Below are 23,944 nucleotides of genomic sequence, written 5' to 3' on the forward strand. Positions count from 1 at the left end.
CCCTCCCAGCCTGTGCAACTTGTCACTGAATGGCACTTCCAGGGGAAGCTGAAAAGTCCTTATGTTAGAGTAAGCAGTACTTAGCAACAACACAAACATCAGTTTACTAGGAAGAAAAGTAACACAATCCCGGAGAAAACCAGGACACTGTCCTTTCTGTCTGGTGTGGGCTTACCTTTATGAAGCAGGTTGCTAGGAAGGTGGTGGGGAAGCCTGTGTACACCTTTGGAATCAGGGTTCAAGTTTTGCAGATGGCTGTGAACTGGTCAGTGTTCTCTTGTCAATCTAATCAAGAGAAGCTTGATACTCAGGAATAGCAGTTCCGTGTGGTAAAAGTGTGCTTGAACATTCCCTGTACCCCTGTTACCCATTCCATTTGCATGGGTGTTTGCTGAACTGTGGTTTAAAAATTTAGGAAGGAAACAGCTACTTCCTCAAAATAAGCACCTGTCTCTGGAAAACCTGTACCTTCCCTGCAGGAATTAACAATACCTTACAGAGAGACCTGGTGGCTTGCACACACAAAAGAAAGGAGATGCAGACATGTTCTGTGGAAGGGGAGCGCATTCAGCCTGTCTCCTAGCTGCTTTGGGTGTTTGTTGGACCTGTTTTTTATAAAGCTGATCTCTATGTTGTCAGTATTTACTGATTAATCTGATGAGTGTTCTCTTGTCAGGCATCCCTTGGTGCCACTGATACTTTGTTCACTGCTTGAGGGAGTGTGTGGAGGGCTAAGGGGGGCTCCATATTTCAGCCTGCATTTATAAGCCTTGACATCTGATCTTGCTGCTCAAATATGCCTCCCCATATCAAGGGTGCTAATAAAGAGCACGAGATCAGGGTTTGAACTGTACAGAGTGCTTTTGTCTGGAGTTGTGTCAACACTTACGCTGTTTTAAAATCTTAGTAGTCCTCAAAAGGAAAGCTTCCATGGAATATAGACATCTTGGTTTTGTCTCTAGTGTGGTTGTAACCATGGGTTTAGGCAGTTGGATCTATTCCCTCATCAAGAACTGCTGAAATCTTGCTAGTTTCTGGTGAAGGACTGACCCCACACATACACTTCTGGGATATTTCCAGTAGGGCATTCAGAAGGGACTGCAGGACAAGTATTGGTGCACCATAGTGCAGTGCTGCACCTGCCGAGACATTGTAAATCTTGCTGGAGACATTCCAGTCTTTTCCTTCTCCTCTGCATGCAGTTGGTTTGCTGTGTGTTCCCAGGGGCTTGAGGAATTAGACAGACCCATCTTTCTCCTTGGGGTTTCTTCAACCTCACCATCTTCTGTAGTGATGCACACTGATGAAACAGATTGAGCTGGTGAGTTTTTACCTTGTTCTGTAGCAAAACATATTATTAACTGTTCTGCTGCTTTGATTGCAGGAGCTTGCTAGAACAGTATGTTACACAGAATTTGCAGACCAGCTCTGTTGCCAGAGCCTCTGGCTGTGTGAAATTAGCCTTGTTCTTGAATGCATTTTCCCTGTTCTGAAATCTCTACAGGGTGTCCTAATGCCCATTTGTGTTTTTCCTGCCCATCACCAATGAGCATAAACATTGATGAGTCTACTCTCCCACGAAGTTCTGGTATAGCCAGCTAAATGGGTGTTAATTGCATCTACAAGTGTGAAGCTCCTGGGGAAACTAAGGGGTCTACCCCAGAGCAGCTTCTTTAGTACTGAGAGGTGTCAGACTTGTGGCCCCTAAACCACTGTCTCTCCAACAGCACTTCACAAAACTGCATTTACAACCACCTCTTTGCAACTCATCTCCACAACTTCTGGCAGCTCATCTGAGCTGCTTTTCCATGCTCCCAGTCCTAAACTTGCAGAACTTTGTTCACAGTGGGCAGTTCAGCGTTAGTACCTTTCAAACACCCCATGCATGAAGTAGTCATGGAATAGGGAAGAAAGGTCTGACTTGTGGATGAACTGATAATGACTTATATGGGAAATGATTTTCAGCCACATTCTTAACCATTTTTAGTCACAGGCCATACTTTTCCCCATACTTTTCCTGTGTCTGCTGCCTTGCTTCTGGAGGATAGTGCTGCAGTGATATTGATTGCTCTAGCCAGGAGGGTACCCATGGAATTGCAGAAGGGAATTTTCCAGTAGCCTTTGGAAAAAAAAAAAGTTATGTTCCCATGCTGAGTAGGGACCTGTCTCTTTTGAAGTTCCAGCTGAGTTATGGGAATGGTACCTTGTTTTGTTTTGCACGGGTCTGTTTGGTGGTGCAAGGGGTGTGTTGTTCCAGTGAAGTTCAGCTAGGACTTACAGCATGGGTCAGAGCAACATCTCATTAAGAGCCTGCTTGTTGCAACAGAAGCGATCAGCAAGCTCCAGCAATGCCAGGTACTCCTCATGAGAGGTAAGGGGAAAGTCTAGGATGGACTGGAAGTATTGACAATATGCACAACTTGTCTGGGAGTTTCTGATGCGGTAAAATCTGTCCCTGAAGCCTTGAAGGGTGTGCTTTTCTGAAAAGAGCAGTTTTCTTGGCCTCTTACCTTTCTGCACACAGTTTCCAGATTTTACGTATGACTTTTCATATGGAACTGTTCCTCCTTTTGATAAAGGGGAGAGAGCTGGGGGAAATGAAGTGCTCACATGTTTGTACCCTGTTCTCCTCCCTTCCTTGATCTTGATCCCTGATCACCCCCAGCACCCTCTGTGCACACACCATCTCTCCTCTCCTTCTCACCCAGAGCAGTGTGACCTGAGTGCACCAGACACCAGGCCAGGTACCAGTCTTATTTGTGCTCCTGCAGATGCACCAGGCAGCAAGGGCAAGTTGTGCAGGCTCATTGTTATACCCTGGAGCAGTCTTACATTTTTGAAATACTTAATACTTTAAAAGTTTACAAGCCTACTTGCAGGTGAAGTGCCTGCTGTCAATTATTAACTCACATGGCTGGTATAGTGTTACTTGCTCCTTGGTGAGGAGCAAGCTGCTTGGCTTTGTCTTTCTGAAAGAGATGGTGTGGAGTAAATGCCATTGGGTCCATCTGTAGGGATTTCGTTTCTTGTTTGCTTGTCTTTCAAAACTGACATTGCCCAGAACTCCAAAAACAGTATGCGCTCTAGTCTGCCCTGTACTTGGGGGGTTTGTCATGGAATTTCTGTTCCACTGCTGTGTCTGCCCTGTGAAGTGCCTATGTGTACCACCCACAGAGACAGATGGCCTCCCTAAGCTGCTGAACAAATTTTGTGGCCATTGAGGTACATTTATCTTCAAATGCTGCAAAAAAAAAAATCCACCCCTTCAGGCTTTGATGTCTTTTTCTTGTGGTGGATGATGAAATACAAACATTCTGCAAAGAAGTGAGTTTTCTGCCCTTTGGGGGAAAAGAAGAGGACAAAGAATTGTGAATTTACAGTTCTCATATAGCACAGCAAGTAAAGTCCAATAAATATGGAAGCTAATTCCTGACTCTGCTGAAGAAGTAAGGAAAAGTTAATAGGGAACTGTGTGGTAGTAATATAATTTTTTTTTTAATTAATGGCAATGAAATTGAGGACAATATTTTCACTTACCACTTGATTGCCCCTCCAGTACATGCTTAAATGAACTTCAGTGCTTAAATTTCTTTTGTTCGGTGTCGGTCAAGTGGGGACATCAGCTGACAGCGTTGGGAGAGCTGTTCCCTGGCTGACAGGAAAACAGATTCCTGGCACAGCTGTAAGGACCTTGGCTGTGGTTTGAAGTTTCAGGCTGCTGACTCTGGCTTTCATTACTCTAGACCTGGTAGAGGGTTATCTGCATCCTTGCTGGGGCTGGATATTTTCTCAGCTTGGAACTGCAGGTCATGTCCCTGTGGCCCCAGTTTTGTACGTAGGGTTGCTGAGTGCTGATTATAAAATCAGGTGGCTCTTGCTTGTGCAAAGCTTGCTCTGGTGGAGCTTTGTGAGGGATACTGTGTGGTGGAGGGATGCTGTGCACGGAGGACTGTGCTGTAGTTTGAGAGCTGATACCCCTCGGTGTGCAAAGAGCTGCTAGTGGCTAACATGGATGCCGCCTCTTCAACCTGTCTGTGTAGGTTTGCAGGAGAATAATATTCCCAGTGTTTGAGAGGAATCCTAGAACAAGTAAAAGCTGCTCCGTTGACTCAAAATACACCATCTTTCAAAGTCTTGCCACATTAATCCCATCCCCACCTGGAAGTCAAAGAAGAGATGGTCCTCTTTCCGGAGAGAGCATGTGGCCAGGCAGTTGTACAATCAAGAGCTGAATGCTGATGTTTCATGGATGCAGCATCTAAATGTAAAATCCTACTACAGCACTGGAGTTCAGCTGCCAGTAGAAGCTTTGAACACTTTATTTCCTTGGAATTCAAGTTGTACTTTATAGCTTTGGCTTAAAAGAAGCACTTTAAATCAGCAACTAACCCTTTCTCCCACTCTCAAAAAATTACTAATAAAAAACCCCATCCTTAGTTACTTCAAAACTATTAATGTAGCTTGAAGAATTCCTTGGCTGAAGACTGGCCTTATTTGAAGCACGAACAGACTTTAAATTATCTCATGTAAATGCAGACTCTTACAAACTTTTTGCCGTACCTACCAGTTCCTGCATATACTTTTTTTTTCTTTTGAGCTCAGACTAATCAGAGGCATAGCATGCGTGTATGCTGGGAAGAGGAAATACATCGCTGTCATGGATTATACTGCTTCCAGGAACTGGTAATGGCAATCCAGGGTTCCATACGTTGCTGGCTTCTGCAGGGTTCCTGGGTGCTTGAGCAGGACACAAGCTTGAGCTGGAAGCTGAAGGGTGCCCTGTAGCTCAGGGCTTGGGGGTGTCTGGTATTTCATCTCTTGTGTCTGCACTAAGTGCCTGTCTCAGCTCATCCTTGCATGCAGGGTAAGCTCATGGTCTTGTTCCTACCTCCTGTGTTCAGAAGGTAAAGTACACCTTGGTATTGTTCTGTCCCCCTGACTTGTCCCTAAATCCTAAATACAACCTACAAGTCTGTAGAAACCTTTTTAAGAGGTTACACCTCCCTCAGAAATTCCTGGTACACTCCTCAGTTGCATGAATGTTTGATGATAGTTCTGCATCACTTCTTAAGCTAATGCTGCTGCAGAAAAAAATCTTGTCAGCAGCCTGATCCTTCCTCACCCCTCCCAAATATCCATGTAGCTTTGCAGCTTATGTATGTATTTTTCTACTTGGATTATTTTACTCAGCTTAATTTCTGCAGTCTTCTTACCTATCCTTGTGGTGTTTAATGGTTACAAGGGCTTTTGGTGGCAGAGGAAAGGTTTGGTGGAGCTGAGGAAAAGATGTGGGATAGAATTCTCTCATGACCATGGGCTGATATTCAACTTGACATTGGCCAGGCCCTCCAGGTCCCTTTCCGTGGCACTGCTTTCCAGCCTCTCGTTCCCCAGTCTGTCTGTATATCCAGAATTACCCCATCCCTTGCCACTTTCCCTTGTTGAACTTGACACAGTTGGTAATTGCCCAGCCCTGCAATTTGTGCAGGTCTCCCTGCCTTCAAAATTGCGTAGTATCCCTTCCAGTCCTGTATCCAAGGCATTTATGAAGATGTTGAAGAGCACGGGGCTGAGGATGGAGCCCTGTAGAACCCCACTAGTGACAGGTCTCCAGTCTGATGTCACACCTTTCACTCTAACTCTGTGTGCCTGACCCAGTTGCTCACCCATCACATGATGTGTTTATCCAGCTGAATGCTGGACATCTTGTCCAGTAGGATCCTGTGAGAGACAGTATGAAAAGCTTTACTGAAATACAAAAAGATTGCACCAACTGGCTTCCCTTGATCAACTAGCTGGGTTACCGTGTCATGAAAGGAAATGAGGTTTGATAAGCAGGACTTTCCTGTCATGAAGCTGTGCTGGCTGTGAGTGATGAATGTTACCACACTTTCAGGTGTTTTTCAGTATCTCCCAGGATAATCTTCTCCGTCACTTTACCAGGCACTGAAGTGATACTGACAGTATCTCGCATCCTACTTCTTGCCCTTCTTGAAAATTGGGACAGTGACTGCTCAAAAATCCTAAAGAGAGGCTTACAATGACATCTGCCAGCTCTTTGAGGAGTATTGCATGGATACCATCAGGCCCCATGCAGTCTGTGGGAGCCCTCCTTGGTGGGAAAGAACTTTGTCTGCAAAAGTTTGCTCCTCTGCTGAGCCTTGGGGAAAGGAGAGTCTCCAGTCCTTGCTTTTCCTCCCCAGTCCATCTGACCTACAGGGGACCGGCCTTGGCCCAAACATGAAGGATTGGTCTTGAGCACCTGAGGTCATGCCCTTGAAGATTGAGAGCTGGACATGGTACACAAATGGATGGCAGCTTACTTCTGTGGCTTTGGTTTATAGTCATATCTCTAGCTGTGAGACTGGACTTTGTGAATTATTATCTTGCGTCATGCGGGTCTCTTTCCACAGGGCTCATTTGCCTCAATAACCTGCTCAGCTGTGTAAATGTTAACAGTAAGATTGACTTCAGCAGTGTCCCTGACTCTCAGATTGGTCACAGGTCTGTGTCAATTTGGGTGTGGACAAGTGGATCCCTTTGTACTGCTGGCAGCTGGGATGCAACACCCACAGTGCCTGGGGAAACCAACTTGTCCTGCTTTGTCAACATCTGTGTATTTCTGGGATGCCTGTGTCTACCATGCTGTGCAAGTTTGTGGGGAAAACTCAGCAGCAGCTTCTTCCCATCACTTTTTCACTTAAGTTGTCCCCTTTGTGTTCTTCTCTCACTGCTTTCCTTCCCAAACTGCCAATTTGCTCAATAGATGAAGAAAGCCTTTCACAGCTTTGGCTTTACTTCAGTGTGAGCAGATGATAGCTGATGGTTTGCTTGTGTTTTTTTTTTTTCTCATGAATAAGCAAGGTAGTATTCTCATTAGCTCCCTTGAGGATACCCCCACCACTTGGCAAAAACATATCACGGAGACAAATGTTTGGTGTGCTAGCAGTGCCCTTGGTAAACTCCTTTCTGAGCTCTAGCTCCTAGATCCGGTAGCTGCTGCTCTCCAGGTCCAGATAAATTACTGGTGGCTCCTGAGGGTGCTGGGCTGGGCTTGAGGTGTGTATGTCTGACCAGGTGTTTTGGTTCACTGCAGGTGTCTGGGACATGGCAGATACATGGCAGGGCGTAGGCAGCTCCTTTACATCTCATGTTTCTGTCTGTGTTGCAACAGACCCTGGAGCACTGAGATGCTGGGAACAAGTGTTCTCTTTCTGTTTGATGAGAAGGTAGGGCCTTTGTCTGTTTGAATGTGTTGTATGGCATCAAAGGGAAGTGGTTGTCTAGTCTGAGACCTGTTGGGCCATCTGTATGTGGTTATTGGTGTCTGAGGGACTGGCTGAAATGCAGCCCAAACTGTGAGTGCCTGAAAGCTGTTGTGATGCCCTGGCTAGTCCATGAGCTATACAGATTGGATTTAGTGGTTCTGCTAGGTGTCTGTGTGGTAAGTGCTTGACAGCACCGCCCCACACATGCTGCTCCCCTTGGACAGTCTTGGCTTAAGAGGATCTGGACAGTTTGCAGTTTGGAGCCTGCTTTCCTGGCATCTGGCTTCCTCAGTCTTCTGTGGGAGTAGTTTGTTGCATCACATGTTCAGGCTTTCACAAGGTGCTCTTTCAGATGCAGCTCCTGAAGTTGCTCTTGTTGTACACGCACCTATCCCGTGGATAGACTGAGGCAACTGGGGCCACGTGGCTTTGCCACACATTGAATGTCTGGCAACGTTTAGGTCTTCATCCATATATAAGCCGCACCTGATTATAAGCCACACGCTCATTTGCAGCAAGAAAGCTTGCACAACTTTCACAAAGTTGCCAATTAGTAACAGAATCTGGGATCGCAGAGTTTACTGGCTTGGCTTGGGGCCATGCGGGCTCGGATCGGCCTCACTTTTCCCCTGCTGGGGCCGTAAAGGCTCGGATTGGTCCCACCCATCCCCTGCCGGGGCCATGCAGGTTTGGATCGGCCCTACTTTTACCCTGACGGGGCCGTGTGGGCTTGGATCGGCCCCGCTTTTACCCTGACAGGGCCGTGTGGGCTTGGATCGGCCCCGCTTTTACCCTGATGGGGCCGCGCAGGCTTGGATCGGCCCTACTTTTACCCTGACGGGGCCGAGCGAGCTCGGATTGGGGCCACTTTTCCCCTGCCAAGACCGGGCGGGCTTGGATTGGCCCCACTTTTCCCCTGCTGGGGCCGTACGGGCTCAGATTGGCCCCGCCACCCCCCCGCCCGGCCCATGTGGGCTCAGATCGGCCCTACTTTTCTCCAACCAGGGCTGGGCAGGCTCAGATTGGCCCCGCCGCCCTCTCCATTTTGGCCGTGGGGGCTTGGATCGGCCTCGCTTTTCCCCTGCTGGGACCAGGCAGGCTTGGATTGGCCCTGCCGCCCCCCTGCCGGGGCCAGGCGGGCTTGGATTGGCCCCGCTTTTCCCCTGCTGGGTCCGGGTGGGCTTGGATCGGCTCTGCTTTTCCCCTGCCAGGGCTTGGTGAGCTCGGATCGGGACCGTGTGGGCTCGGATCGGCCCCGCTTTTTCCCCGCCGGGGCTGTGTGGGCTTGGTTCGGGGCCGCTTTTCCCCCGCTGGGGCCGGGCGGGCTCTGGCTTGGCTCGGGGCCATACGGGCTCGAACTTCCGGGTTGGCAAATTTCTGAACCTCATCAATATATTAACCGCACCTGATTATAAGCCTCACTTCTGGGTTCGGACCAAAATTTTAGTCAAAATGGGGCAGCTTATAATTGTGAAATTACTGTACTTATGCTGACCTGTTGTAGTAAAGTCTCCTGGAATTGTCTACAGGGAACCTGGCAAGAAGCTTAGTCTAAACAAGGGACTAAATCTTGCTGGTTTTTTTTCAAAGAGAGTTCTCTGCCTTCCATAGGAAACTCTTCTGGTCCTCCAGAATCTCTATTGTTTCTAAAACTCATGTTAGACTTTTACAGTTTATTTTATTTTCTGTCTGTAGAATATGATATCGGAGGTAACAAGCGTCCTTATGGTCTTTGTGACCCTTGACTCTGCACATTATGAAATGAGATGTTCACTGTGTTACTGAGGAGGGAAGTGTGGTGGTGTCACAGCATCTGCCCTCAACACAGTGATTGTCCTTTCCTGGCAAATCATATTGGACCTATTGCACCACTCCTTGAGTGAGAGGACTGTGCTCTCCTCTTCCTCCTCATTACATATTGCCAAATCCTCATTACACTATTGCCATAGTGTTCTGGGGTTTTTTCCTAGTCTGCTATGCTTGCTGCCAACTTCAGCTGTTGGAAGTGGAACGAAGGGCAGTGCAGCTGTTGGGAAAGCATTCATCAGGTTTTGAGGTTCTACCAATGAAGGTGACTGAGGAAAACATTCAGGCTGTGTGCTGGTACCCTAAAGACCAGTTAACTTCCTGAGGTATCAGGCTTGGAAGTTTCTCAGGAGGAGAACTTCAGTGGGAGCATGCCATTTGGTTTACTGAGGTTTTATAGAAGCTGGCTAAGATTTTGTGCTCTGTACTTCTGTAGCTGGCCTTTGTAGTGCTGACATGGAAGTGCTTTTATAGGATTCCTCAGGAACACTTAAGTAAGTAGCTTGTTTGGTTTGTTTAAGATAAAGGAGTTGATTTCCCCCCACCTCCCAAGTTTGGTCATGCCCTCCTGTGTAATCCTGTTTTTTAAAAATACTCACAGCTTCCCTTCAAATTAAAACATTCCAATGTAACAGCAATGTTAGTAGTAGACTTGCAGGGGTCTTTTTCTTTTTCACCTGTACTGGAGGGTTTGGACTAGGCTGCTTTTGTGGGTCAAGGAAAACAAACCGAAAACCCATCCTGAAAATGAATTCTACTCCTCTCTCTCTCATTCAGAAAATTTCTATGTTGAAATCCTGTCTACATCAGCAGTGAACTATTGTATTGCTCAGCTGATGTGTTGATTCTGATTTTTGTCTTGCAAAAGATGAGACTTAAATTGTCTCTTGGAGTGTAACGTGTCTTGGGCTGTACAGGGCAGAAAAGGGGAGATCTGCAGTTAGAAGATCTGGACTGGTGCTCTCCTTAAAGTTATAACAGTTCAGATGTTCGGTGTTGGATATAGATGGGGACACACTTTGAATTCCTATCCTTTTCTTTGCATGTTGTTAAAAAAGGTTGTGAGGGGAGAGAAAAGATGGAGATGGGTCACTGCAAAAGCGGGGTAAACCTTGTGTGTGTTTGGGTTCCATATAAATTACAGTAAATTCACGAATACAAGCCGCACTGAATATAAACCGCATCTCTGGGTGTTGGCAAATATTTCGGTTTTTGTCCATAGATAAACCGCACCCGAATATAAGCCGCTCTGTCGTTCGCAGCGAGGACCCGCGTGCAATTAGTAACAGAACCGCGGGAGGGCGGGGTTTACTGGCTGAGCTAAGGCTGTGCAGGCTCGGCCCGCTAGGGGCCGCTGACAGGGCCAGGTGGCCCAGCCCGGTGCTGCCGCTCGGGGCCGGCCGCCGCTGCCACTGGGCTCGGTCACCCCGGGTCGGCGCTGCCCCGCGGTGGCAGGCAGGGACGGAGCTTCCCCCACTCCTATGGCGCCGGCGGCGGGCGCGGACAAAGCACCCCGCCTCCTCCCCGGGCCACGGCCATGGCTGTGCGGGGCTCCCGTCGGCTCCCCGAGACGCGGCAATGGCGGCGCGCGCTTCCACCCGCCTCCCCGGGCCACAGCAATGGCTGCGCGGGGCTCCCGTCGGCTCCCCGGGCCGTGGCAATGGCGGCGCGCACTTCCCCCCCCTCCCCGGGCCGCGGCAATGGCTGCACAGGGCTCCCGTCGGCTCCACCCCCCCCGTCCTCCCCGAACAGCGGCAATGGCGGCGCCCCCCCGCCTCCTGCCCTGGGCTGCAGCAGAGGAGGGAAGAGAGCTCTCCTGCCTCTCTCCCCGCCCCCCGTGCTGCCTGCAGGGAGCCAGGGCAACACGGTAACACTGTAACAATTGCGAAATGCCGGCTTTTATTGACAGGTGCTTGGCTCGGCACTCTGGCTGGCACGTCTGGGGTTGTAAATGTCAGAAAATTATTCACAGATTAGCCGCCCCCGACTATTAGCCGCACTTCTGGGTTTCCACCAAAATTTTTGTCAAATTGCTGCGGCTTGTATTCGTGAAATTACTGTACACTATTAGCGGATGGGTGTTCACTTCCTTGGGTGCAGCACCTGTGCTGCAATCATGCTGACAAACTGCTACTATGATGAGGTTTTCTTCCCTTCCCTGATAAAGGTTTGACTTTGCAAATTCTTTTCCCTGCCTCACCAAATGCCAGAAGTTGGGTATCTAAAACAGTTGCTGTGTCCCAGTCGCCCGGTGCCTGTTCCAAGGGAGGGTGAGGATTGTGCTTGCCTGCCTTAGCCAAGTGGAGATCTCAGTTGTGGTTGTCTGGCAAGAAAATATGGTTTTTCTTTGTGTAGGAACTGCAGTCCTGTTCTCTTGACTGTACCAAATTGAAATGCTCTTGTAATGATGATAATCAAAAGGCATTTTTCTGCTCTTGTTTCTTTGGCCACAGCTGCTGGAGAAGTTCCTTGTCTTGGCATCTCTGCTGAGATCTGATTCGGTCTCTGTTTACTGGAGAGGACAGAACTATAGCCAAGGCATTTGTGCTTCTGCCAGCACTGCAAATGGCTTCTGCATGACTTTGGTGTTCTTGGGAGCCTTGCTCCAAGGTGTTGCTTGGGAAGGACAGAGTACCAAATCCCTTGCATCGTGCCAGCTCATGGCTCCTGATGTGACAATGCTGCCCAGGGTCATCTATCTGGGCAGCCTGTACTAGCCTCATCTGTAGCTATAACAGGCAGAGCAGGGAGACAAGTCTGCACAGAGGATGGTGGCAATCCCTTCTGTAATCATCTTCAGCTGGGATGTTGGTGTGGGAGGCATTTTTACTTCAATTGTCTATTTCCAGTTTTATTTCTAGTTCTGGTGACTTTGCTCTGCGAAAACAGTCCAACAGGGTGAAGGAACTGTTGCATGGAAATGCCGTTTGTGTCCTGATTTTTGGGCTCTGCCCATGGTGGGGATGGAGGGGAGTGGGATTAGAACTAAACCTATTTTTAGGGTCCTTTCCAACCCAGACCTTTCTACGATGGTTTCTGTGATTCTGTGATACAGTTTTTCTGCGTTCTGTGGTTTGCTACAATGCCTGGAATATGCTGGGCTGCCAGACCCTCTGGATGGGATGTGAGAACGATCCTCTGACCTCTTTCATACTGGCGATTAAATATCGAAACTCTCTGTTCGTTTTCTTCCTGCTCCTCCCCATTCTTTTCAGGCACTGAACAAAAGACAAACCTCAGCCCAGCTTGCTGAAATCTGGGATGAATGAATGCAGTGACTGACATGGTGCTGAACTCTTCCTGAGACAGTGCTACAGGGAGGCTGCCCTTCCAAGAAGGCTGCCAGTTTCCATCCCTGCTGGAGCTGCCTTGTAGATGGAGAAGCAGTTTCCTGCAGCACCTTCACCTTGCTTGCAGGGCAGTAGAGGGTCTGCCCTGAAGTGGGAAACCCAGAAAGCCTGGATTGCTGGTGGGAGACGTATTTCCTTGGTGTTTGCTTCGCTGCTGCTGGCTCCTCCAGGCTGCTCTGGGTGCTGCCATGCCTTCGGTTGCCCACCTCCTGGTGTGTGGTGCTGTGCAAGAGTGTTGGGTGCCCTTCTGCCGTGCTCAGGGTGCTGTGCCTGCTCAGGGCGTGGGTTCCTGTTGCTTAGTAGCACCTGTGTGGGGCAGGGCTGGCCATCCTGCACAGGGCAGGGTGAGGTTTTCCCTTGATGTGGATGAAGAGGTTGAGCAACACAGCCCAGGAGGCTCTGATTCAGCCTTTTCCTTGCTCTTGTGAATGTTTGTGACCCTTTTAATTTACTTGTCTGCAGCTTCCATTTTTTTGGGGTTTTTTTTCTGCAGCAGAGAATTTGAAGAGCTGTAGCTGTATCTGTCTTCCTAACCTGCCACACTTGGGATGGACTACATGGGAGACAAAAATGGGCTGGTGGAAATTCAGTAAACTGATGTTTATAACATTTCTCTTCCACAGAGAAGACCCCTCTGTATGACTGGAGTATCTCATGTGGGATTTAGCCTGGATTTGCATTAGCAACAAATGCCTGGGCTTTAATTTTCAGGGCAATGATTTTTGCTTGCTGCAATGTAAAAGCTTTGTTGTTTGGAGTACACGTGCCAATGAATTGGTGGGGAAAGTTATTTAATGAGGGAATGGAAGGGATGTTAGGTGGAAAAAACTGGCATCCTGATGATAATGCTGTCAGTGGAGTCCAGGGAAAACGTGTATGTGTAAAAATAGATTATTCTCTGCTCTGTGCTTTGTCCTAATAGAGCTAGTTGGGTCAGTGGAGCTCCCAAACATTTCCCACTGTTGGGATGGAATGTTGGGATGGATGCTGTTTGAAATGAGTACAGAAAACAACTGTGCAATTTTTACCTTCCTGTTTTGAGTTGGTCCTGGTTTTCCAAACACTGTCTTTTGTGATGGAACTCTGTGGGATTTTATCTTCCTGAGAAGTGGAGGTGGAAAAACTTGATAATGTTTCAATGCAGTCAGAAGGGGGAATATGTGCTGCTGCCACAGGATTACTTTTATGAAATTTTGTTTATAGGCTGCAGCAAATTCGCAGTAGAAATCAGAAACATGGCAGGGAGAAATAAAACGGCGTTCACCTGTTCTGTGTCAACATCTATGTGTGTCTGGCAGTGGGTCAGTCTGTACTACTTTATCCAAGGAAAATTGTTTCCTTGTTTAACTAGTGGCTTTTTATCACAAACCACTAGCTAAGTACATAAATGGAGATGCTTTTTACCAAATGTAAGGTGAGGAAATATGAAGGAGTGGCACCTGGAAGGTAAAACTTAAGACACTCTAGCTGGATCCAAAAGACCCCTCCAAAGAATCCTAAGAATGGAATTTTCTTCAAAAACTAAATTTATCATCTCAAAGGTACAAAGCAAATGAATGGTGATATACTGTAATACTGACTGATAAAGCTACTCAGTGAACAAGTCTGGGATTGTTCTTCTTTCTCAGAATCTCTTGAATGGGTTGGCATCTGTGCTTAATTCACTGATCAGTGGGAGTGTGGCTGCTGTAGAGTGAGGATGGTGGGGGCGGGTGTATGTGTGTGTGTTTAAGTTACTTGGGGTGATGCAGAAGTTTAATATTAGCTGTCCTGGTTTGAAAGACAGGTGTCTACTAAGAAAGGCAGGAGCCTCTCTTTGAAATGGAGACTAAACCCCCTCCCTCCAAATGATTATAATTTTGAAATTAAGGGGCTCTCAGGCCAAGATTTGGGAATAGGAATAACAGTTCTTTACTAGGAAAGTTAAAAGATAAATACAGTAATTTCACGACTATAGGACGCACCCTTTTGACTAAAATTTTCCCACGAACCCAGAAGTGCGTCTTATAGTCCAGTGCGCCTTATATAATGGACAAAGTTGCGAAATTCGCAAACCCGGAAGTGTGAGCTGCAATGGTGGGGCGGTTCCGTGGGAGCGCCGAGTCGCGAGCAGGGGCGGGTGCGGGCAACCGGCAGGAGCTGTGCGGGGTGGGAGGGAGCTGCCCCCGGCCCCGGCTTCGGCACAGGGGGAACGAGGAGCCACCGGGCGGTGGCGGCCGTGGCCCAGGCGCGGGGAGAACGAGGAGCCACCAGGCAGTGCTGGGCGCAGGGGGAACAAGGAGCTGCCGGGCAGCAGTGGTGCTGGCCGTGGCACGGGGAGAACGAGGAGCCGCCGGGCAGCGCCGGGTGTGGGGGGAACAAGGAGCCACAGGCGGCCGCAGCCTGGGCATGGAGGGAAGGAGCTGCCAGCAGCTGTGGCGGCTGAGCCGCAAGCCAAGCTGCACCAGCCAGCGCCGGGCGGGAGTGCCTGGGCCCACAGCAGCTGCGGCCGCCGGGCAAGGGAAGCCGGGAACTGCGGCCGTGTGGTGGTAGCCAGGAGCTGTGAGCCGCGCCAGCCGGTGCCGGAGGTGGGTGGGAGTGCCGGGGTCTGCGGCACGGGGAGGGCACCTGGGGCTGCGTTTAAAGGCTACGCCAGTCTGTGAAAAATGTTTGCAAACTGCCGGTAATTCGTTACTTTGTTGCACGCGGCTCAGCTCCTCGCTGCAAAAAAAAAAAGTGTGAACCGTGAGCCGAGCCGCAAGGGTGGGCAGGAGCGACCAGCCCCCGGCCGGCAGCGGCCACGCGGGCTGAGAGGGACCACCCAGCACCTGGTCCCAGCTCCCGGTCCCAGCCCCCGGCGGCCATGTGGGCTGAGAGGGACTGCCCTGCCCCTGGTCCCAGCCCCAGTGGCTGCACGGGCTGAGAGGGACTGCCCTGCCCCTGGTCCCAGCCCCTGGCAGCCGCGTGGGCTGAGAGGGACCGCCCGGCCCCCGGCCAGCGGCAACCACACAGGGAGTCAGGGGGCGGGCAACCCCTGGCCAGCAGGAGCCACACAGGGAGAGAGGGAGCGGGCAGCGCCACGCCGCCCCGAGCTGCGGACTGTCCCGAACCGCCCTGAACCGCAGCAACCCCGAGGTGTGAGCTGTGGCTGCCCAGAACCACTGCAGCCGCGAACCGCGGCCGCCCTGAGCCCCGCCTCACCAGCCGGGGGTGGGCAGGAGTGCCGGGCCCCATGCACGGGGAGGGTGCTTGGGAGCTGCGTTTAAAGACTACACCAATCTGTGAAAAATGTTTGCAAATTGAGCACATGCCAGTAAGCTCCACGACCGTGGGATTCTGTTACTAATTAGTTACTTTGTTGCACGTGGCACGGATCTTCGCGGCAAAAAAAAAAAAGGGTGCGCCTTATAGTCCAGTGCACCTTATATGATCTACAAAGTTGCAAAATGTGCCAAGTCCCGGGGTGGGGGGGTGAGCCTTATAGTCGGGTGCGCCTTATGGTCGTGAAATTACTGTACAGTATTACAAAGAACAAACCCAAATCACTGACAGAGTCAGAACACAACCCGGCACCCTGTCAGTGTGTTGGTAGCAGCATGATTCAGTGGTGGCTGCAGTCCTCCTGGAGTGACAGATGTGATTCAGTTGAGGCAGTGATCCTGTAGAAGGGTGCAGTTTCCACCCGAAGATCCAGTGATGATGTAGAAAGGTCTGATTTTCCTCTGGTATCCAGTGGAAAAAAGGCTGCTTTGATGTTCCAAATCTCAGTTTTTATCTTGGTAGGAAAGGCTTGGCTCCTCCCCCTGGGTGGAGCATCTCCCAATGGGATGATGTAATTTTATCAGTCCTGCAGTTGAACTCAATGGGCCATTAGCAGAAGATACGTTCCTGGGGGAAGGATTGGTTGTGAAAAGATAAAGGTGACTGCCCCACCTGGTTTTGACGGATGGTCCATTAGCAGAGAATATCTCCCACAGAGATAAGGATCACTGCCCCACCTGGTTTCAACAGATGATGATAGAATAGATACTTTTGGTCACATCCTGTATTGTAGCCTAAGACATTAGCAGAAAGCACAGGAAAACTTAAATTGCTCCTCCGGGAACACATGGCGGAATCTGCGGTAGTGCTGAGCACTGAATTTAGGGCTTATTTTGTAAATGTCTTCTTTTCTTACCTTATGATCCTTATAATGTTTTCTTCCTATGTTGTAACATATGTGTGAGAACACTTTGTTGTTTTTCCTTCCGAGAGGTCTTGGTAAGTGTGACCTTTCCAATTCACTGGCAACAAACGTGTTGGCAGTTGTTAATTTTGAAAGCACAGAAACTATTTTTAGTGTGGGTCCTTGGCAAACTCCAGTTGGCTGAATGGGTGATCTTGGGGATTTGCTGAGAGTGCCGCTGCCAGGTGCATCGAGTGCCATACTGAGGCACAGAGCCAGAGCAACATGGAGAGAGCTGTGTCTTACTCCCTCATTTTTAAACACCAGAGCTTGGGCTTGTTTTGAAATACTGCTCTATTTGTTGGTAACAGTGCCTACAGACATCTCTCTCTCTCCGTTGTCAAAATGATAGCAAAGGAAGATACCTCTGGGTTGAGCCTTTCCTGCTGCTGGCACGTGTGTTTGTTTTGCTCCCATGTGTCGTCACTTCATGTAGAGGCATCCCTTCAAAGGGATGGAGGGAGTGTCACTGCTCCTCATTCTGTCCCTAGCCAGAGATTTAACAAGCGATACTGAGGTAATCCTGTCTCTGGCAGCCATACTCTTCAGGAAGTGATCTTAGCTTGCTGTGAAAGCTGAAGAGATCACACTCTTGACAGTGCTGGGATGGAGGAGGTCTGAGGAGCTGCAAGGTGGAGGTGTGGCTGGAAATGACACAGAAGGAAAAGCATCTATCCTGAGGTGGTCCCTCCATCCAGGTTGGCCAGTTACAGCAAAACCCATGTGGTGTTCTGGTCTTCAGCCTGAATAAGGTCTCTGCAGCACAGTGATTATATGGTCAAGGTGGGCTGAGCTCTTGTTCTGTAATTTCTCGTGCTGCAGGCAGCCTAGTGCTTCACTTTGTGCTGCCCTTGTTTAGGGATTTCTGAAATTAGGGATCCTTGTATTGAGCTGAGGGCAGAGATATTTACCTTGCATTTCAAATGAAAGTTCAGGTCCTGGGGAGAGTAATTAATATTCTGTGTATTGCACGGTCCTGTAAAGCGTGACAACTGTGTTCAAGTAATATCACTATTATACCTTCCTTTTTTAAATATATTTTATGGAAACGAAAGAGTTTGTTTTGAACTGAGGAGATTTGTCTTATTTTGTTTTTTCTTCCCCCCCAGCATCCAACGAGCTGCACTGGTGATTCTGGAAAATTACTACCGAGATTTCACAGTTTACAACCCAGCCTTGTTAATGACCTCCAAAACTCGAGCAGCCAAGCACATGGCTGGCCTGAAAGTCTACAATGTTGATGGTAGGTGGGGTAAAACCTAGTCTCTGAGACTGGGTGGGATGAGGAAGGGCTGGGTTTGCTTTGTTATGCACACATTCTCACCTTTTTGCTTTGCCAAATCCTTGTCTCTTGCTGGAAATCTTCCTAGCAGTGATGCTTTTGCCAGTTCCAGATGATTTTACAGATGTGTTTAGCCCACAACAAGGCTTTTGTCTTTGCCAGGTGAAATGGCTACATTTTGAGTCGGCTTTAATTATCATGTAGCTTGGCACTTTTCAGCACCACTGCTTGTTTCAAGCAGTCTCTGCTTTTTGTCACCCTTGGGTCATCTCTTTAGCTGTGATAGTACAATAAACACAACTTTTAACTTAAATTATATCCCCAGTGGTTTATTAGGCTGCTTTCACATGCAGCCTTCAGGTAAGAGAAGGAGCCATGGTATAAGCAGCAGTTGCTGATGAAAGTGATGCTCATCAGCCTGCAGCCTCAGCATGCTATGCCTGGCTCACCTATGGCCATGGAAATTCAGACACGGGTAACAATCCCCACTGAGTTTTGCTGTTCTACAAACTGTTTTCAGTTTTTGAAAATTGGATGGATGGATGGATGGATGGATGGATATGTGGATGCTCAAAGCAGTGAAAACTTAATAATTTGATACTCTGAAGCTCTATCAGTGAAAGCCACGATGGTTGAAGTAGGGTATGCCCGGCAGCCTTTACAGAAATGCACATTGCTTTGGAAGAGTCAAAGTTGAGTAGCAAAGTTTTTATGGTGTAGTTTTTATGGGGAAGGATGGCTGAAGTTGAGTGACAAATTGTGGTAAAGGCATATCCTGCCCATCAATTTGTTAGTAGTGAAGGGCTTTGAGAACTGGGAAGAGGAGACTGAAGGGTCTTAGCTGGGCAAGGTGGCTCTGTGTGCATGGTGTGGAGGCTAGAATATGAAGATTATCTGTCATATGGAAAAACATGAGATGTGATGATTTTGCTTTCAACGAAGTTTCAGTGCCTTATGGGTGTGGAATATTTTGTTTTCATTTTCCCTTTTGGTTGGTTGGTTTGTTTGTTTGGATTTTTTCATTTTTCATGGGTTTCAAAGACCTTATCCTAAAGGCTTCTCCAACCTCATGCAGCACTCCTGAGTCCATAACATTAATTGGAGGTTTAGATCCTTACAGTGAAATATCCCCATCCTGACAGAGAAAGAGGGAAGTGAGGGAAGAGGTAGGACAGGTTGCCCATCATGTGTCCTTTGCTGCCTAGAGCGATGCTCTTGTTTAAGTTGTGTTGGAGAGGGGAAGCAATCAGATATGCAAACAGAAATGCCCTGCATTTTTCTAAAGGTGAAATCCTTCATTCCAACTACTAGGTCTCAGTGAGGCCTGGTGTAGGAAAGGTGAGAGCCTCCCAATCCCACAGGTGTTTGCACACTATTCAGGCCCCACAGCCTGCCAGGCTAATTCTGATTACTGACTTGTCTTCTCCTCACTGCAGTATCTCTTCAGGAGATGGTGTGTTCTCTTTTCCTGCAGCACCTGCTGGGACAGTGGGACTCCCAAGCTCAGAGAAAAGACTGTCAGTCTGGTAGTGTGAGTGACTCAAAAGCTGCTAGCTCGTGAGGCTTCATTAGAAGAGAAGGAACCAGAAGCAGACTGCTGGCATGGCTTCCAAGTGTCAAGCTTGTGAGCCTGCCAGGGCCGGGAAACTACTGCCTTCCCTTCTGGGGCAGTACTGGTTGCCTGATCTGTTCTGTATGCAATGCTGCTGCCTTTGTGAACATGGAAATCTCAGGCTTAGAGGCATGTCCTTAAAAAGATTCCATCCATCTTACAAAGCAGTGTAGTTCTGGCTGCAGCTTACCCTGGCAGCCTCACAGTCTCTTCTACTCTTCTTGTAAAGAGACAGTAATGCTATTAAGGAGGCCTCATTTGTTGACAGCTTTTGTATTTGTTACAGCAGCAGCCAGGAAAGAAAAACATATTGCTGTAACCTCGCTTATGAGAGTGAGGAGGTTCATCTTCAAAACCAGGATTTTCATTGCCAGGCATAATCAATGGGGCAAATTGCAGACGTAACCCGAATTTGGGAGCTAGCGTCTCCCTTGAGTCATATCCTCCATTTCAGGGCTGTCAAACAAAGTCTGAAATGTTTAGACTCTTAAGAAGCTATTTGTGCGAGTGCTTGATCTTTCCACTGCTGAGTTTCAGGCTTCTGTCTTGGAATCTGGTTTGGGTTTCTTAGGGAAAAAAAAAAAAAAGAGTTGCCCTTGCTTGAGCAACTTGCTTGAACAACTTTTAGCATGTCTGTGCAATTGATTGGCTTTAACCACTGCCAACTGGGAGTGTGGGCTTTCAGAGCAGTTTGGCACAAAAGCAGCTCTTGGTGGCCTGGAGGCCTAGACTACCACTTCTCTCTGGGTAGACGCACCTCTGCCCTCTATGTGGATAGAAGGATTTGTAAGCTTTTCTGGGGCAACCTTTTTCTTCTCATTATCTGAACAGCCAGAGCTGAGGGTTTCATGGGAGACCTGCAGAACCTAGGACTGTGTTCTAAGGTCAATAGTTAACGTCTTGTAGTAGATAGCTCTGTGGACTGACTGGGTGTTATAGAGCAGATGGCAGCTTCCCTTTTCCTGTGGCTGTGTAGGATCTGTTAGCAACAGAAGCTCTAATGGCAGGTGTTGCTCAGAGTGCCATGAGAAGCTGCTACACATAGAGACCTCATCTTACCCTGTTGGGGGGCTTCTGTTCTGACAGCATCTGCCCTTCTGGGAAACTCTATGCTTTGTCTAAAGGTGACCCTGCTGTGCCTTGCATCTTGTTTCATCTTTCTGTGAATAACTGTCTGGAGTTTGGCTTTCATTTATTCATCTCCATGTCTCATTATGTTCTTGTGTTTGTCTCTCTCCTCTTTCCACTTTCTCACTTTTTGTGTTCTCACGCTGTCTTGATGCTGAAATGTGATATGCTTCTGCTGCCCTTGCCTTCAAACTGAAAGCATATAATAGTGGAGGGTAAGTTGCATCCTTGGCATGTTCACCTCACTCTGCCTTTGTGGATATTGTGTGAGACCACCCCCCATCCCAACTAACTTCCCTTGTCCACGTGCCAGAACACCCTCTCTAAGCCTGTGCTGCCTTGCAGGGTTTCTACTGGAGCTCCTGAGGAATGGGGAAGGGTTTATAGCCCTGGCTGGGAAGGCTGGAGCCCCAGAGCACATATGACAACTGCCTGTGCTTGTCTGTCCCAATGGTAGCCCTGTGGACTAACACTGCCTTTGTCTCCTTTGTGCCCATCCTGGCTCCTGCAGGCCCAGGTAACAATGCGCTGGGACAGTCCCGGGCCATGATCGCAGCCGCTGCTCGGCGCAGGGACTCCAGCCACAATGAGCTCTACTATGAGGAGGCTGACCACGAGCGCCGTGTGAAGAAACGCCGGGCAAGGTAAAAACCTCCCTGTCCTGGGTACTGCTGTGATGCTCGACCGCATGGGGCTTGCCCATCCTGGAGGGTGCCCCCAACTGAAGGGCTGGCACAGGGAGGAAGCTTATGAAAACCAGGTGCATAAGGGATAGTGACAGCTTGAAACTGGAATTATCCAAAGAATGTGCATGTGGCTGAGCTCATGTATATGAGGCTAATAAGCTAATGCAGTGTTGTGGGTTAGGGAACAGTCCAGTGCTTGACAAGTGTGTAGTTACTTGCTGTAGGAAATCCCATTATTTTTGCCCATACCCGGGCTTGTCAGCTGAAATAATCTAGGGACAGGATCAGGAGAATATTTGTGTTTGCAGGCTAGTCAAAGACAGTTTGACTGGCTTTCAGTGAATTGAGGAAGAAAGACTTGACCACAAGCAATTACATTTTATTTTTGCACATCGTTATGTCTTCTGCCAGTCATGCTTAGGCTGCAGAGTTGATTCTTTGTTGAGGTGATTCAAGACCCAAGCCTCTGTTTGCTCAGGAGCTCCATTGCAGTCTGTGGTTAGCATACCTAACAGTTTAAAGCAAGTTGCTTATGAGCAGGCTACAGTGTTAGGAGTGAAGGTGGAGGAGTGCTTTCACCCTTGCTGTCCAATGGAGCGGTGCAGGGCAGTCATTGGGTAGCACGAGATCTGCTAGTGTAAATGTGAACAGACACCAGCTTATGAGCACTGAGCATCTTGGAGCAGGCTGTGTCCTGGATCACACTGGGGTGTGGTCAGCCTCCCCCTAAGTGCTTGCCTGGCCTATGCTTCATGATGCAGTCCTGTGTGCTGAGACCATTGTATTCAGACATATATTAAACACCTGGGCAGCTGTGTCTTGTTTCAGTCATGTAGCTGATGTTTATGCTGAGCTGGCAGAACCAGGTACAGTGCTCAGGGCTTAATGATCTTAATTCTGATTTATGGCCCTCAGTTGTTTCATGGCTTGGGCAAGGAAGGAAAAGCTGCTGTCTACCCCTCCGTAGAGAAGATTTTGTGTAAGTTGGTGGCAGGCAGTGACTTGATGGCAGTTGGGAATAGGAAGCTTGTAAATCCTGGCTCCCAGGCTCTCCCTTAATGACAGACCCATTCTAATTCTTGTTATGATTCTTGCTGTCCTGATTTTTTTTGCTGCAGGCTTGTGGTTGCGGTAGAAGAGGCTTTCACTCACATCAAACGCCTCCAGGCAGAGGAGCAGCAGAAGGCTCCAGGAGAGATGATGGACCCCCGAGAAGCAGCCCAGGCCATTTTCCCCTCCATGGCAAGAGCTCTGCAGAAGTACCTTCGCACCACCCGCCAGCAGCATTACCACAGCATGGAGAGCATCTTGCAACACTTGTCCTTCTGCATCACCAACAACATGACACCAAAGGTAATGAATGCTTTCTCTAACGCTGCTGCAGGAGGGAGAGGGAAGGTGATGGCACATCTGTGTGTGCGAGCAGAACAGAAAGTTATCAAGGGAGGTGAGTGAAGGCTTTTTCATAGTTGCTCCCTGTGAATTGACCAGTGTGGTGTAGGTTGCATCAAGTCTTGAAGGGGAGTAGTATTTTCTCTGCAGCATCTCTTATCTACAAGTGCCTCTGAGTTATTTGTTCTTGAATCCAATTCAGAAAAGGGAATGCTTGATAAATGTTTGAAAGGGTGGCTTTGAGTCACAGGAGTTTTCCCAGCTGGCTTGTAGCGGGATGATGCAGGTAGCAACCTGCAAAGGTCTTTGTTGGTTTTTTGCCCCTCTTCCTTGCTGCATTTTGGACTGCTAATTACAGTAATTTCACGACTGTAAGGCGCACTGGATTATAAGGCGTGCTTCTTTTTGCAGTGAGGATCCGCATGCAACAAAGTAATTAATTAGTAACAAAGTAATGAATTAGACAGCTGTGCTGTCTTGGGTTACAATACAGGATGTGATCAGATTCTATCACTATCTGTTGTGACCAGGTGGGGCAGTGATCCTTATCTCTGTGGGAGATACTCTGCTAATGGGCCATCCATTGAAACCAGTGGGGCATTGTTCTTTATCTTTGCACCCCCTATCCTTCCTCCAGGGAGTTATCTTCTGCTAATTGCCCGTTGAGTCCCACTGTGTAACTGATAGAATTACTTTATCCCATTGAGAATTGCTCCAGGCAGGGGGGGAGAGCCAAGCCTTTCCTACCTAGATAAAAACTGAAATTCTGGGACACCAAGTCGCCCTCATTTCTCTGGACTCCAGAGGAAAACCAGACCTTTTTCCTTATCATTGCTGGATCTTCGGAGGGAGGCTGTGCCCTTCTACAAGACCACTGCTTCAACGGAACCACATCTGTCACTGCAGGAGGACTGTAGCCACCATTTAATGGGACTGCTACCAACATCCTGACTGATGGGTGTCACCCTGACGGGGTTTCAGGTTATGCTCTGACTTTGTGTCTTAGTTTGGAGGACAGGTGTCTGCTAAGAAAGGCAGGAGGTTCTCTTTGAAATGGAGAATTTAAACCCCCTCCCTCCAAATTATTACAATTTTGAAATCAAGGGGCTTCCAGGCAAAGATATGGGAATTAGGAATAACAGTTCTTTAGTAGGGGAATTAAAATAGAAATACATTACTACAAAGAAACAAACTCCAAACCCTGACAAAGTCAGAG

General features: G+C 48.5%; 1 protein-coding gene across 2 annotated transcripts in view; it reads left to right on the forward strand.

Moving 5' to 3' along the window:
• VANGL1 (VANGL planar cell polarity protein 1) overlaps window positions 1–23,944 on the forward strand; it is a 47,847-nt gene that overhangs the window by 16,708 nt on the left and 7,195 nt on the right. For both annotated transcript variants that reach the window (XM_033051863.1, XM_033051865.2), the window contains exons 5-7: window positions 17,738–17,871; window positions 21,162–21,294; window positions 22,455–22,689. In XM_033051863.1, coding sequence (XP_032907754.1) covers window positions 17,738–17,871; window positions 21,162–21,294; window positions 22,455–22,689 — 502 coding nt within the window. The remainder of the gene's footprint in view (window positions 1–17,737; window positions 17,872–21,161; window positions 21,295–22,454; window positions 22,690–23,944) is intronic.

The sequence above is a fragment of the Catharus ustulatus genome, chromosome 2, assembly GCF_009819885.2.
Source record: "Catharus ustulatus isolate bCatUst1 chromosome 2, bCatUst1.pri.v2, whole genome shotgun sequence".
Taxonomy (NCBI): domain Eukaryota; kingdom Metazoa; phylum Chordata; class Aves; order Passeriformes; family Turdidae; genus Catharus; species Catharus ustulatus.